Here is a 15,239-nt window from a genome sequence, read left to right on the forward strand (position 1 = left end):
ATTCATCATGCCTAATTGTTCTGGATGTGTCGTTCTGTAAAAGCCATCTGTCAGACATACGGGGGCTGGACCTAAAAACACACATGCTAATGATATTAATTCACGGCTTTTATCTTTTTGTCGAGACAGAGGAGGAAATATCAAAACCTTTGGAACAATGTGTGACAAAGGAGGTGACAGCAGAAGACTGATGGCGGGGTGGTGAAGTAAGCCTGGAGGGGGAAGCAAGAGCCCATAAAATGAACAGCCGCCTAACTCATAAATAATAGAAACATAAAATGTCATATGAACTTTATTTCAAGAGTGGGTGGTCTAATAAAGATGCAGGTTTAAAGACGAGTTGAGAAATTCATTGTCATAAGAAGGCCACATGGCTCGCCTTTGGCACAGACAATTATTCAGGGCAAGTTGACATTCAGGTCCAAGCTGAAGCACCTTTACAAAACAATACTGCGTTTGACTCACGAAATTCTCTTTCTGCCGTCGCTTAAGTCTTTCAATCTCTGAGCTCTATTTCCTCCTCTTCACTTGGAGTCATTCCATCTCCTCTCCCCTCTTTCCACTTTTCCTTGTTCTTTCTGCTTTACAAATTGAGACGACATGATAAGAGATTGCCACCGCCATGCCAGCCTGGTGCTCATTGATAAAACCATATCTAATCCATCTTAGGCCCCCCTCTGTCACCAACGCACTCATCTCTGAGACGGTCAACATGCACAGGATCCATCTCTCTTTTTGAACTGAGTGGCACAGAGTCAGAGTTTATCTTTAAACTTCTGGAAGGATAAAATGGAGCCGGATGAGTCAGACGACTTCCACTCTGTCTGCAAATGATGTGAGAGTGTGTGTGCAAGCGTGTGTTAAATCAGCAGCATCTCAAAGCTGATGAAAGAAAAGTTTGGGGATTTTCACTGTAGGTGAGAATGCATTGGGTTGAAAGCATATTCTTAATCAAATTCTACAAATATTAAACATGAGATTCCTGTATTTCTCATAACCAGCGAAGACATGCAATCTGAAAGCTGCATAGTTCTAGATATATTTCATGGGAAGAATATACATTATCATAAGATTAATCAAATCACTTCATATGGTGTTTACACAACCTCAAATATGATCAGGTCTCCTAAGAATTACATTAGCTTTAATGTCATTTGGTGTGATAAGGTTACAACAGAGCATTTAAAGGGGGCTGTGTGGTCAGATAGTTAAAATGACTTTTCTAATATCAATCCACCAAAATTAGATTCCAGTATTACACTCTCAGTTATTCTGTTAACACTCTCACTCTGCTGTGATTTTTAATGCAGCAATTTGTAAAAGTACACATGCAGTTACTACATTAGCACGGTCTTCTATCTAAAGCTAATGCACCTCAACAAATATTACCCTGGAGGGAAAGTGGGTAATAAGTGCGGTATTTGAGTAAGTTTATGAAGTATGAGATGTTTATGTCACTGAATATTAATGAGATGATGAGCAATTGCCTCTGTATGTGAATGAATCACATATATGAATCACTGCTGTCACCATAGTGAATACATTAAAGAGAACAGCTGGGGAAGGCGAGGTTTGATCATTAGATGTATGTGTTTATATGCGAGTTCATACACGTGCCTAGTGTACAGATGTGTGTGAGTGTGAGGGGATGTGCAGGTCAGCTGCTTTAGGCTATCTTGTAAAAAAAAAAAAAAAAAAGATTTCTTGCTGTAACTTGCAATATCCTGTTATCAAAAATAGAACAATCACAAATGGGACGGACCTTTGCATGTAAATGAGCTGGAAGCCATCACCAGGATGTCACCCATCCTGTCTAACGTCTAACAAATGCATTCACAATCACACTCACACTGACACCCCGGCCCCGGACCTGTCAGCGCAGCTGCTGGGGAGGAAGATGCACCGAGGAGTGTTGTCTCACTTACAGCTATGACACAATGGCTATACAGCACGTAGGTGTATGCAAGGCAATCTATTTCTACCTGTCCTGTTGATTTTCTCAGCTGGATATAAAAAAAAAGACTTTTTTTTTTGACAGGTAACTCCAAGTATTGGCTAAAGCATTTCTGTCAGAGATACACAGGGGCCACAGGAGGAGTGAAGGTCTGCACCGAGCTGAGCCTCGATCCAGTCTGCAACATTTGATGCAGGCTTACCTCCAGAAAATAAAATCTGATGCACCAGGACCAGAATATCCAGCTTAAAGTCTGGTGGTGGTATGTGACAAGGACACATTGATAGGGGACTCAGAATAGCCTTGTTCATGTTAAGGTGGAGCAAAATCATTTCAGCAGCAGCATTGGCATGCTGCTGGTGCGCAGGCTTTGGATCCACACTACCACTGGTGAAAAACCCAGGGTCCTCTGCGGTGTGTCTTAAGCACTCTTCTTCTTCTTCCCCTCAGCCAGTTATTTGAGCAATAATTTTAAAAAATCTGTTGTATATGGATGAGGATGGAGTTGTGCATCCCTGCGTTCAGTGGAGCTTTTTATGGAGAACATCACTGGGCAGTAAGCCATGCAGTGACAGCTGTCTTGTGAATCATTTGAATAAATTCAGCAACAGAGTTCCAACTTCAGAGGTAAAATTTCCCTTATGGCATACAGCTTAGTGCTGGACAAAATTCATAATATTCAGGCTTACAAAAATCATTGTCAATAATAAATGCACAATGGTGCAAGTTACACCCTTAATATTATTCTGCGCTCCCGTGACAATGGATTAACTGCTTGTTTTGATCAAATCCAGTTTAGTCGATTTTCAGTTTTAAATCTCAACATGAAAAAGTGATAGACACGCTACATGGAACAGGAGTTTATTTCCCTCTCAGCAGCTCAGCTCCTCCTTGGTTGACTTCCTGTGCCACAAAACCGTTGTCCTGCTTGTATATAAAGAATGACCTCACAAAAAACAGCATGTACAGCAAAGCACATTTTATGTGGAACTAGCTTGTTGCCCGTTGTTAGACAGAAAATGGTCTCTTGTTAAGCGTTTGTGAGGCTGTGTTGTTGCTATGACAATCACAGCTGTAATCTCAGTAAACGATTTCACTGTCTAAAAACACAGATGGCCACCTGTAAATTGCAATAAGCAACGTCCGCCACAGAAATCACCAGAAATGATAATAATGAAAAGACAGAAATTAACAGATTCGCCTGCTGTCTGAGCAGAGGGAGTTCAGTACTCACTCGATTCAGGGTCTGAGTTTCCATCTCCCTCAGTGCGGCTGTTAGGTGATGTTTGCTCATAGTACTCCTCCTGGGGGAAGCTGAGGGGAAGAGGCTGGGCGGTGCTGGCCGTGCTGCTCGGCTCCGGGTCTCCCAGCCCGCTGTCACTGCAGCTCTCCTGGGAACCGTCTGGGAGATGGAACGTCACACGGCGCTGGGTCTAGAGCACACCAACAAACAAGAAATGTTCTATTAAAAACGCTTCCGATTCAAATGGATGTAGTGTATAAAAAAACCCCCAAAACATTAAATTGTTTGCTGCTGTGACTCCACAATGGTGGAATAAGCTCTTCATTGACGTCTAGACAACACAAACTCATCTGCCCTTGAACAAAAAAAAAAAAAACAGTTGTAGTTATTGCTTTGGGTAAAAGTTTCTGCGAAATAAGGGTCAGCTATAGAAATGCAATGTAAAAGATAAGTCTGAGAGCCACTACAGTCAATTATTAAACAAAATTTCATCAAATTTTTGCTACTCTAATCCTAAAAACTGCTTTTGCTCTTTTGTTGTTTCAGAATAGTTAGTTCATCCAAGTATTGAAAAAAAAAAAAAAAATTAAATAAAAATAAATAAATAAAAGGTCCAGGTTTCTAGACCTTGTGGAGATTAATGGAGTTTTGTCCTGTTCACAGCATTGTAGAATTACATCTCAAAGCAGTGTTAAGTTTGTGCTTGTCAGGGTAATCCATCAAACACAATGCCGTGGAAGGTCCATTGAAATGTCAAGATGAACAAAGATGTCTCCCTCTGGAGCAAACCAGCGTTGAATTCTTAAAAAATATAATATTTCTATGCTTTGACAATTGAAATTTCTTCCACCTCCATTGTACTGAGATGAGGATCTACTCTCAGAGGGAGATCTTGAAAGGCAGAGTCCTGTTTGGGTGAACTGACCAGCCTTGAGCCAAGTCTTAGTGAGTCACTAAACCGATGTAATCATCCATTCATAGACTTTTTTTTTCCATTTTCTTATCAAAACACTGACTCATTTAGCAGAAATATTTAAAATTGTGTCCTTAAAAAGTCTGTTCTTCCAGCACCTTGCTTTTAAAGTATCCTCTATTGGTATTCTTTCTGCTCCCAGAGAGAGTCTTGGCACACCACCACTGACAAACAAAGATTATTAATATCATCATGAGTGGTGACAACAATGCTCTTTTATGGGCGAATGAACACCACGAGATGGCATTTACAAGGGAAATCTTTGCCTAATTGTATAAAGTGTTGTTGTTACATTCTCAATACTGCATCCATCATCTTTACCTGCGTTTCGTTGGAAAATATGCCAAAACCGCATCCTGTCACCAGGGGGGACTAATTGAAAACACTGACCTCATAACCCAAAAATGATTTCTGGTCTGTTGAGTCGACCGAATTACTTTTCAGATAATAAACTGACTATAAGATTTATAATTGAGACTTCCTGGCCTGATAATAGATGGGATGTGTATTAGCAGGTTGAACTATGTCCTAGTTTTCCCTCTCACCCAGTTTAGACACAAAAGAAGTGGAGATGTGTGTGGAGGCTGAGACTTTGATTTGGAAAGTCTTGGGGATCACAGGAGTGTGGGCATTTTCTTCTGAAAGGTGCAGGCCTCTTTGATTTCTCTGGAGGTTTACAGAAGTTCATGTTGCGACCTTTCTTTAGAGCTAAAAAAGAAAACACGCTCTATGTAGTGCATGTTCGCAATTCCCCGACAAAACAAACCACACAGTTACAGTCATTCATACAGTCATATTGTGAGGCGCGCTGGGTAATCTGGACACATCGCTGATTAAATTTTTCACTTCCTTTTTTAGAATATATATATATTGCTTTGAGCATGACAACGAGAAAAATGAGGAGTGAGGAGATCAGACTTGGCTTTGAGGTAATATCTGTAAAACTGAGCATTGTCACAGTGATATATGCCGTAGCTTGAATTCATGTCTCCACATGATTCCCTGAATAACATCACACTGCATCACACTGTATAAGGGCATAAAACACATAAAACATAATTACGCCCTCAGCTTCGGTTATTGCGGTGAATTTTATTCCTCCCATTATTCAAACTGATAAGAGATTTTTTTTTTTTTTTTTCCAGAGCAAATACAACTGGAGCGAATATGACTATCTTGATTTTCTTCATCGCTCTAGCAATAAAAGCAATATGCAAGTCCTGAATTAAAAACATCATTAACACGTGCTCCTTTAAGCTCAGGAGGAGATGTCTCTGTGCAAACGTTTTCCCTTTGCCAGTATAGAGTGTAGATAAAGCACTTATTGTTCTTTGATAAGGCTAAATAAGGCTTGGAAAATAGGAGTGAGGGAGAGTGAAATAAAGTCTGGCGCTAATGAAGGACAAACTGCCAAAAAACAAGTGCACAAAAAGCTTCATTTAAAAACTATCAGAGAGGGTTGACTAACCTAAATCCACACAATTAGCACCCTGAAAGCACAAGTGAGTGGTTTTCAATATTGTGGTGTTGAAACAGCTAGCTAAATATTCTATTTACTTGATTCATCTAGATCCCGAGGCCACAAATGACTGCGTGTGAGTGTTTGTGTGAGTGCATGCTAGTAAGAAAAAGACAGATAAGACATGAGGGGAAAAGGAGCGGGGAAAAGTCCATGTAGTCAGAGAGCAGGAGCACACACGCAACCTTCAACTCATGTGAGAGATAACTGCTCAGAAAGAAAAGCTTTTTGCTGCTGTTGTTTCTGTTAGGAAAATAAGAAAGGAAACATGCGCTGCACTAATTTCTTAATCACATAAATATATATGATGTGCGACTCTTCAGAATTAATCCTGCTTTTTTTCTGCATGTGTTGTGGCATCTTCTGCTGCCAAATGATGAGGAGTATTTCTAAAGTTCTGTTTTTCCCCCTCTCTTCTATTCATTTCTTAAGACAGAGAAGAGACGAATACCTTGTTGGCAAAATCATATAGTTCCATGTGCCACGTTTGCCCACGCTTTCAAGTCGTCTAAATGTCTACTTGTTCTCAAACAGTGTTGGCAGCTGTTTCTCAAATTACTGGAGGATGCACGCAAAAGCAAAGTCCAGGTTCCAGCAAAAGAAAGAGCCCACTTATGGAGGGTTGGCAGCTCTACAAAAAGCATGCTTCTTCTCCACATGACTCTAATTATTGGAAACTTGCTCCAACAATGGCATCCAAAATCTATTAGAACAAACAGCTGTCTGTGACAATTAGGACACAGTCATTTTGCATAAGGGAGTGTCTTCATTTTTAGTGCTGCTGTTTATCCAAGCCCATTCAAGTTTGTGCCAGATGTTACGAAAAGCCTAATTTGATTTCACGATGCACTCACTAATAAGTTGTTTAGAGCTACAATATTAATTACAATTAAATACCATTAATGAGTCTTAAATAAATAAAAGTTTGCTCTCAGTGGTAATGACTAATGTGAATATAACATTAATGTTGAAAGGCAAACATGACAAACAGAAAACAAACATTCACAGAGGAGTCAAGGTGAGTGTTTTGCTAGGCATTATCACTTATTTAAAGAAGCTGCCAGAAATCCATAAAGCAAAGACAAGCTGCGGTAAGAGATATCAAGACCAAACAAAGCCCGTTCAGCCAGATAAAACACTGCCTTGAGAAGTATGTACACAGAGATAAAATGAACAGGAGAGATGCATGCCAAGTTCTACCATATAACAAGCCAGCCAATCCAAAACCCTCCCCCTGGTAACCACCCAGACAATAGGCGTGTGGGGCCGGATTCACGGGTTACCGGATTAGAAGTCCGTTATATTTAGATATAGAGGAGGAGAGGCCAAGTGGCTGCAACCTTGTCCTTTGGTAAGCCCCATCACTTTGAGTTTTATTATTTTATATACTTGTTCACCAACTAACACTCTCTGGAAGCAGCATAAGAAGTCAGCGCTGCACAGAGAAGGACTTGGCTGACAACCACCTCACTTTGAGTGATAAACAGGGACCACTTAGGAGTGAATCAGGGGAGACTGGCTCTGCCATTTCAGATAAGGATCAGCTTGCGGGCACACCTAGACCTGCATAAATCTCTTCAGCGGAGATGGTGATTTGTCAAGTCGCGCATGTCTTATGTGGAGCGGGGGGAAAAAATAAAAAAAACAACAGCAATGGCAAGGTATTTATCCAAAAAACGCAGTCTCACTTGTCCCTATTCAGCTTTACGTCAAGATCATAGACCATCTGCTTTTACTTTGCCGGGTGTGTCCTTTCTTTTTGTACATGCTGTTCCAGCACTGCCTTTTATGTGTGAGGTGATATGCCACTGTGTGCAAAATGATGAGTTAGCGGGAACATGCAAGAAGGAGGTGATTCTAGCAAGTGGGTTGAGAGATTACTGGGTGATTTTTGACAAATCAAACAAATTTTTTTTTACAGATTTCATCTGTTACTGAGTCATCTGCTGTGATCTTCTCTGTGCAACATCAACTATGGCAGCATTGGTAATATCCCCCTAGTCCAGACGCTTACACTGAACTGTGATCAAACACTTGTGAGTCCCCAAAAACATTAACAATGTGTAGTAAAATGTCACCAACATAATGGCTTTGATATGAATAAGCAACAGACACAGTATGTGCCAGTTGTATTATAAATCCACCACAGATAATATTAGAAAAGCTGAAGTTAGGACTAAACACACAAGCTGTAATGTGCAGGATTTCACAGCAAGAGCGTTCTCGGCTGAAACTGAAATAGTTTGAGGAGCATGTTCTCGTGCAATGCGCAGGGAGTGCTCTGACAGTCCTGCTCTCATTGACCAAAGACGAGTGAACTATGTGCCTGGGTGCTGCAGACATGAACCAGAAGATAGAGAGAATAACCAAAACACTGAAAGGGAAAAAGAGGCCATGACGGTCAAGATGCAAAACAAAACAACTGGATTTAATGGTAAACTGTGTTATTTCATGAGTGATATGCCCTTGAGCTCAGAGGAATGTTTCAGTTAAACATGGAAGAATACACATAATTGAAAGTAAAGGCATTTTCATATCTCTCTCAGCCAAACCTTACAGTACAGCTGCCTTGGCAAGAGAAAGAAATTCATTTAGATGGATGAGAAGAAGCTTTAGATTCTTACAGCCTGTTCTTCTTAATGGAAAAATGTTAAGTTTGAGAACACATTTCTATTGCTATTCCAATAAAATACTACACAATTTGAAGAAAAATAAATACTGTCTGACAAAAACCCCCCCGCAACTTTTCACTCAGATTCATGTAACAATATAATGACAACAGTAACAAATTTTACAGAACAGAAGGTTGCTGTTGGATGAAAATTTCACATCTTTTCATCACTCTAATTCTATGAACATTTAACCCACAGGGCTATTCAACTGAACTTTAGATTTCCAGATGCCGACAACATTTTCTTGCAAGAAAGATTGCAAGTCACATGCAGATTTATTGTGTTATTGTATAGGTGTAACCTTTGTAAAATATAGAGATAAGGGAAAAAAAATGCATAGTATCATGCTCTATATATGCACATGCAAGGAAGAGCAGAGAACAAAGAGTGTAAGACTTACATTCACAGAGGTTATCTTGCCGAGCTGACAGGCCTCCTGCAAAGAAAGAACAGTCGCATCATTGTCTGACTGTAACTCTACAGGGGATTTACTATGGAACTGGATATTTGGAGCACATAAAGCAATATGCATGAGGAGTCTTCCAGCCTTCTTGAAGTCAGTCAGAGTTCACAATTGACACCCTCATAGATTTGGGTGTTTAAAATCTTTTTAAAAGCTGGAATTGAGATTTAGGATACATATTGATTTCCTCTTCAGATGCAGAGTTTGTAAAGCAAATTTCTGCGCTCAGTTGGCACGCCAGCAAACCGGGCTGCAGTGTACACACCCTCTCCCCAGAAATGTAAAGAATAGGGCAAACCTGACATCCTGACAACACAAGCCATACAACTGACACTTTGATAAAGATGTTTTCTCTGCATGTCAGGGAGGAAAGTGAACAGAATATCAAATGAAGCATCAAAAATTAACAATAAACAGCGACAAGCTTCTAAATTGGGAACAAAAGACACCCGCAAGCCTGCAAAATAGCATCCTCTCTCTGGGGACTGAGATAACTCACAGAGAGATAAGAGTATTTAATTTTTAATCACCAATTTTGTTTTCTTTGTACTGTGTATAATAATCTGAGTACATGACTTGATTTGCAAAGAAAATAGAATAAATCTGGCAGTGAGGAGGCACTTAGACAGGGGAGAAGCAGGGCGGACTGCTGGGGTGGAACGGTGAAACAATGAACAGGAAACAAGTTCATGTCAACAGATTATCCCGCCATAATTGTTCACCTAGGGATGCTCGTACTGACTGAGCGACAGAGCAGTACACCCAAAGCTATTCACCAAAAACAAAATGGTGTTTCATAGTGGACAACTAAACTAAATTAAAAAGTAAGGTTTCCAAACTTCTGACAAATAGCTGCTTGGCACAGTAAAATAACTGTCTTGTATAATATTGATAAGTAAAGTTTGTTTGGGGTCTTATTGAAGACATTTATGTAGGTAACCATTAAATGACCTGCCTTGACATGAAGTAGGTAGTTGCACAAAATAAAGTCATGCATATTGTATTTGGTTGACTGCATTTTCAATGAATAATATCAACAATATGTCCATAGTTTGTATATATGGTGGTTTAGATTTTTACCGTTTGTAGCCATTACAGCGATCTGCTATAATGCCAGCATTTAATGTAATGTTAGCAATGTTTCAACCAATTGTTTTGTTTTAAGGCCAGCGACTTCACTGTTTTAGTCCTTTCCAGCATCAGTAGGCAGCGGTTTTAAGCAAAAAATAAACTCCCAACCCAAGCAGTAGCCAATGGCAGATAATGTTAGTGACCAGCTGAACATAGGGCCAGTTAGTTGGTGGAGACCCAAACGGAGCTCAGATTAAGGTAAACGTTGAACTTACATGAACACGGAATGACACAAGTCCCACTGAATGGCAATCTTGCTTTGCTGTGCTTGATATGTAGATTGGCGACAACTTGCTAAAATGTTTGCAATAACAATGCACAAACTGCCTGCAGACACATTCTAACGCTGTATTCTAAACATGGAGCCATATAGAGGTCATGTCTAAATAGATCTTATAATTCATATTGTGCCTATTACTAAACCAGACTGTCATTATAGTTTGAACTGCAAAAGCACCCCTACAAATGAATTGATGAGAATAAGCAAAGTAGAATGTTGCTTTCTTTCTTTTTAAACAAATGTAATTGTAAAATAGATGTTTCTCTCTTTTTTTTTTTTAAATACGTCCTTTTTGCATATTTGAGCACACTGACATTTGTCAGGTCTGTTTGAGGAGATGCTCATTTGCATCCACTGACTGGTCATTTAAAGCAGGATTTTACTCAAGACTGCCATCAGACAGTTGTTTCTTCTCTAAGTAATGTTTTATTCAACATCTCGTGACACACACTTCAAGTTAGAGACCTTGCCAACCAATTAAATATATGATAATGTACATGAGGGATCTGAGAAGGTGACCTATGGTTGTCTCATATTTAGATGACATTCAAAACAGTAGTTTTACATGTGATTGCTGAAGACCATAAAGTGAGTTTTCTCTTCTTTTTTTTCCCCTCCTCAGTATGGATTGGTCAGTGACCTTCTCTCTGTATGAACGCCTCTCAAACTAGCGGTTTCAAAGCACCCACATGCAGCCTGGGAGAGAGTTATGCTTAAGATAAGTGCATTTGTTGGTGAACCACATCAAAGTACAGAGGGATGTCTTAGCGAGCAAAGGCAGCGGAGCTCGAACTGAGCCTTTGATCACCCCAGGCACTGTGATCATTAAAATATTGGATAAATAATTGATTAAAAACACCAGACCTTATTGTGCTCTGTTTCTGTATCCAAACGTATCGCAATTTTGAAATGCAGTAGCTGCACAATGAATGAATAACAAATGTAGGTACAAATGAAAGGAACATGTAGTGCATATTCTATCATTGCATGGCATTCTTTGGCAACATGTATGCAAATAATTAAATTTGGCATTGTTGTAATGTGTAAGGCACATTCTGACTACAGTTAAGTCTTTTGCGTTCCCTGGAGTTCCAGTTTGAAGTTGACGTGCTGCAACAACCATTTTTCTCCAATGAGGGTCTGAGCTATGGCATGGCAGGCTGGAACAGAGGTAGAGCGACTGGGTAATAATCAAAAGTCATAGACAGAAGGTAGGTGAGAGTGCATTCCAGCTGTGCGTAGGTGACTTGAGGGAAGCTAATGTTACATTTACAATGCAAGAGAAAGCCGAGCCCACTGTGTGCATACCAGGGATATTAAAAGGAAAATTTTTCCACCAGCACTTGTGCATAGGACAGTAAATCAATCTCCCCCAGTACATATACATTTACATTTAGAATATAAGAATTAATCTAAATTGATCAAGATTTATTCCAGTTCCAATTTACAACACCAGACCAAAGAGTTCTTTATTCATTACTGTACATGCCCCTCAGGATTAAAAGAAATCCTTGTTTTGTGTCATTTTAGTCATCTTAGAGGTGTGTGGCTGCAGTAATCCTGTAAAATAAAGGGCTGAGCGAACAGCACATCTCTCAATGAGTATTTGTCACAGGTGGTGAGGAGGCAACAGCAAACCTACTTCCTGTCAGTGACTGACAATTCTTGTGGAGCCGTTTCAGCCAATGCAAAGTTCATGATGTGTAGCCCTTGTTTCATCAGAATTCAAGCAGAATTGGAAAACACAGCTGCCAGCCGCTATACATAAAACTAATCTAACTTAGCTGTACCCAAACAAAAATAGCCAGGGGTGCTGTTTCCAGAGACAGACATCTCTAAACACATAGCCAATCAAATAAGTACCTCTGGATTTCCACGGTCTTGTTATTCCAGTTACTTTGATCATATTTCCTCCTGATTTCCATGAGCTTGATGACACAGAGGTCTGTCAACGAGATTATGAAGGAATAACAATCAACTTCATATTCCTTGTTCTCATTTTCACCAATTACCATGGCTGGTGTCAAAATGATTCACTATATAATATATAATTCACTATATTATAATCATAAAGTCTGTGTTTTACCACTTTTCAAATGCCCCAACTGAACTGGCTGACCTCTGCAATCTGTCGGCAATAGAACACTATCGCAAGACAAAGCTTTGCGGAGTTCTTCCCCATTAGCAGTAAATTCAAAGTTAGAAAAAACGGGCGCCCCCAGACGCCTTGTTGCAGTTTGTGAAAATAATTTAAAGAGTGTATGATGTGATAACTTCAAGCTACGCTGACAACCTTAAAACCCTCTATCCCTCGGGTCCCCACGCACCTAATAGTTTAACACTAATGAGATCTGCTGCTCCCATCTCTACAGCCTCCACACATTACAGTTTATTTCGTAGCGTAAATACCTTTGAAGGTGGTGTGAAGCACAGAGTGAGGCAGAGAGACAGGAAGCGTGCTAGCTAGCCTCTTAGGCTGCCAAAGCTTGCCCCTGCGTATTTCACATTTGTTCTGACTCTGACTTAGGGGTTCACTGGTGAGGCTCACTATAGTGTGCTGCTGTTCTATTCAGCTAGTCTCTCTACATGAAGTCTGTGAAAATAATGGCCGAGAAGGACTTGTCAGGGCTGCTCGGTATTCCTGAAATGTCAGGGCAGTGCCACAGTCCACAACTATTCAGAGAATGCTGCTGTGGAGTGCTTATCCCTACGGACAAGATGGATGAGGCTGAATTCATCAGTAAGAGAAAAATGACAGCTTTGTCAGGTGGCCGTGTCACAATCACACACATGCAGACATATGCACCAATAATACAAATATTCTCAGTGGAAAACTTGGACATGCGCGCCATCTGCTCGCATGTGCAGGCACGAGAGACGCGGACGTCTCCGCCAAGAAACAGTGGGCAGAGTTCAAGTTTACATCCCTTGTATTTCTGGCGAACGCAGCATGTCTTAGACAGCGTGATAAAACTGTTGCAAACAAAACACCTCCTCATCAAAAGGGGCTAATAAAGTCTTCAATATACTTAAGTGTAGCCTTAGATAAATAGAATCCCCATTTCCCTCTGCATTGGTGTTCAGTTGTCCAATGTGTATTGATGTACTTATTGACATTCAATAAAGGGAAACTCTCTCAGCAGACCACACAGAGTGGTGTAAATCCAGTGCACTTCTTGAGTGCGCTCAGGAGCAACTTTCCTTTCACACAATTACTAGACAGCAATAATGTCACAGTGTGTTCGAACCAATTTTGATTTACAAGTGGACAACATGTTGCCTTTTCATCAGCTTATTATTATTAAGTGGTCTGTATATGTGTGTTTCCCCTGGACAATCCCCCCTCTTGCTTCACTCTTAGTGAGGTATTGATCCTCCAAGTGTACCAGCCCCTCCTGATTTCATTAGGCTAGCTGCTGTTAATTACTCCACACTCTAACCTTTTGCTGTTTCATTTGGACCGACAAATTGGGTGAATTAAAAAAAGGGAGGTAGGAAGTGGAAAATGAAGAAAGGGAGGTGGGTTGGGGGTGCTTCATAGCAGCCGTGGTGGTGGACCTCCTCCCTCTCTGTGGCACTTGTGTCAGAATCCCAGGCGGCGTAATAATTAAAAAAAGTTCATCAATGTTTTCTTTGCTCATCAAATTATGCAGAAGGAGGCTACTTCAGTAATTGTTGCAGAGGATTCATTTACGAAAACCATACCAGCAGGATCTAGTAAGGTTGTCTGGGGAGTTGGAGAATTGTGCCTTTTTCACTTCTTTATTTATTTGTAAAAGATTTCGCAGCTTCAAGCAGGCTCATCATTAAAACACATTTTATTCATTTATGCGTATTTACTTCCAAGGATCATGTGACAGACACAGCTAACTTCTGAATGTTGTTTTACACCCCTCTTCACTGACACACCAATTTGTCTTCTTAGTGAAGGTATTAAAAGAGTATGATATGACACATAGCTGCAAAGTTATAATTAGACCTCATTTAATACCTTATGTCATGAGATTACATGCGCAGTGCATGGCATCTAAAGCATACTTAAATCACAGGGGAATGTAATTGATTAACCATGTGAGACTGGGAACCAGATGATGAGGATGATGCTCTAAATCCATGCTAAATCAATATAGCCACTTCCTACACATCAAGGGATTATTGAGAGAAATTACTACCAGCTGTAATTGCTGACTTACAACACATCAGATAATTTCTGCCTCGGTGCATCAGTGTGTTTATGCGTACGAGTGAACTGAAAACATTTCACCTGGACTGCTTTAAGTAATCACCTGCTTTAAAGTGGGACAATGTTTCGACATGGGTACATTACCAACCAAGCGAGTGACATTTATAGGATCTTTTGGATCCTTAATATGAGAGATGCCCTTTCCTCAAGGTTGAGTACATTCTAGTTGAAAAGATTCTACATGATGCAGAAGGAGCCATTCAGAGTACTCCCTTTGGCTGAGATAATAACTTCATCATAATTAGCTTGTGGTGCTCAGGAGTGTTGAATTGTCGGTTGCAGTGGGATCTGGGCTGATTTATTGCTTGATTTAATTACGTATCAAAATTCAATTAGACATGCTTTCAACCAAATTCAAAGTGAGTTTTGTCAAGCTGTCCCTTGAAATCAGGCGCGGCTTGAAGGACATCCTTCATAATGTGGTGACATCTAACTTAATAATTATCTCTTACCAAAAATCATTCATCTGCTAAAAGATGATGGGGAAAAAAAACGACAAAAATGCTATGCCAGTTTTAGAGATGTGCTTTTTTACTCTTCTGTTTCTTGTTTCACATCTCAACTGACATCAAACGGCATCAAATAGTGTGAAACAGACCTTGATTCAGTGGTGATGTGAAGAGGGTTGCAGGTACTTCACCAAGTGAAGATACATGACAAAATGCTCTTTGAGGTTGACTAAGGCTGAGGAAGTGTCTGGCTTTCTTTACCCACATCACTCACTGCCTGCTCACCCCCCTTTGCTCCAGACTACACTAGGG

General features: G+C 40.2%; 1 protein-coding gene across 1 annotated transcript in view; it reads right to left on the bottom strand.

Moving 5' to 3' along the window:
• The window catches only part of pcdh11 (protocadherin 11), a 124,120-nt gene that overhangs the window by 39,604 nt on the left and 69,277 nt on the right, over positions 1-15,239 (bottom strand). The window contains exons 5-6 of the mRNA XM_070963513.1: positions 8,762-8,797; positions 3,189-3,387 (exon numbers count right to left, since the gene is read on the bottom strand). Coding sequence (XP_070819614.1) covers positions 3,189-3,387; positions 8,762-8,797 — 235 coding nt within the window. The remainder of the gene's footprint in view (positions 1-3,188; positions 3,388-8,761; positions 8,798-15,239) is intronic.

Source organism: Chaetodon trifascialis, chromosome 5 (assembly GCF_039877785.1).
Source record: "Chaetodon trifascialis isolate fChaTrf1 chromosome 5, fChaTrf1.hap1, whole genome shotgun sequence".
Lineage (NCBI taxonomy): Eukaryota > Metazoa > Chordata > Actinopteri > Chaetodontiformes > Chaetodontidae > Chaetodon > Chaetodon trifascialis.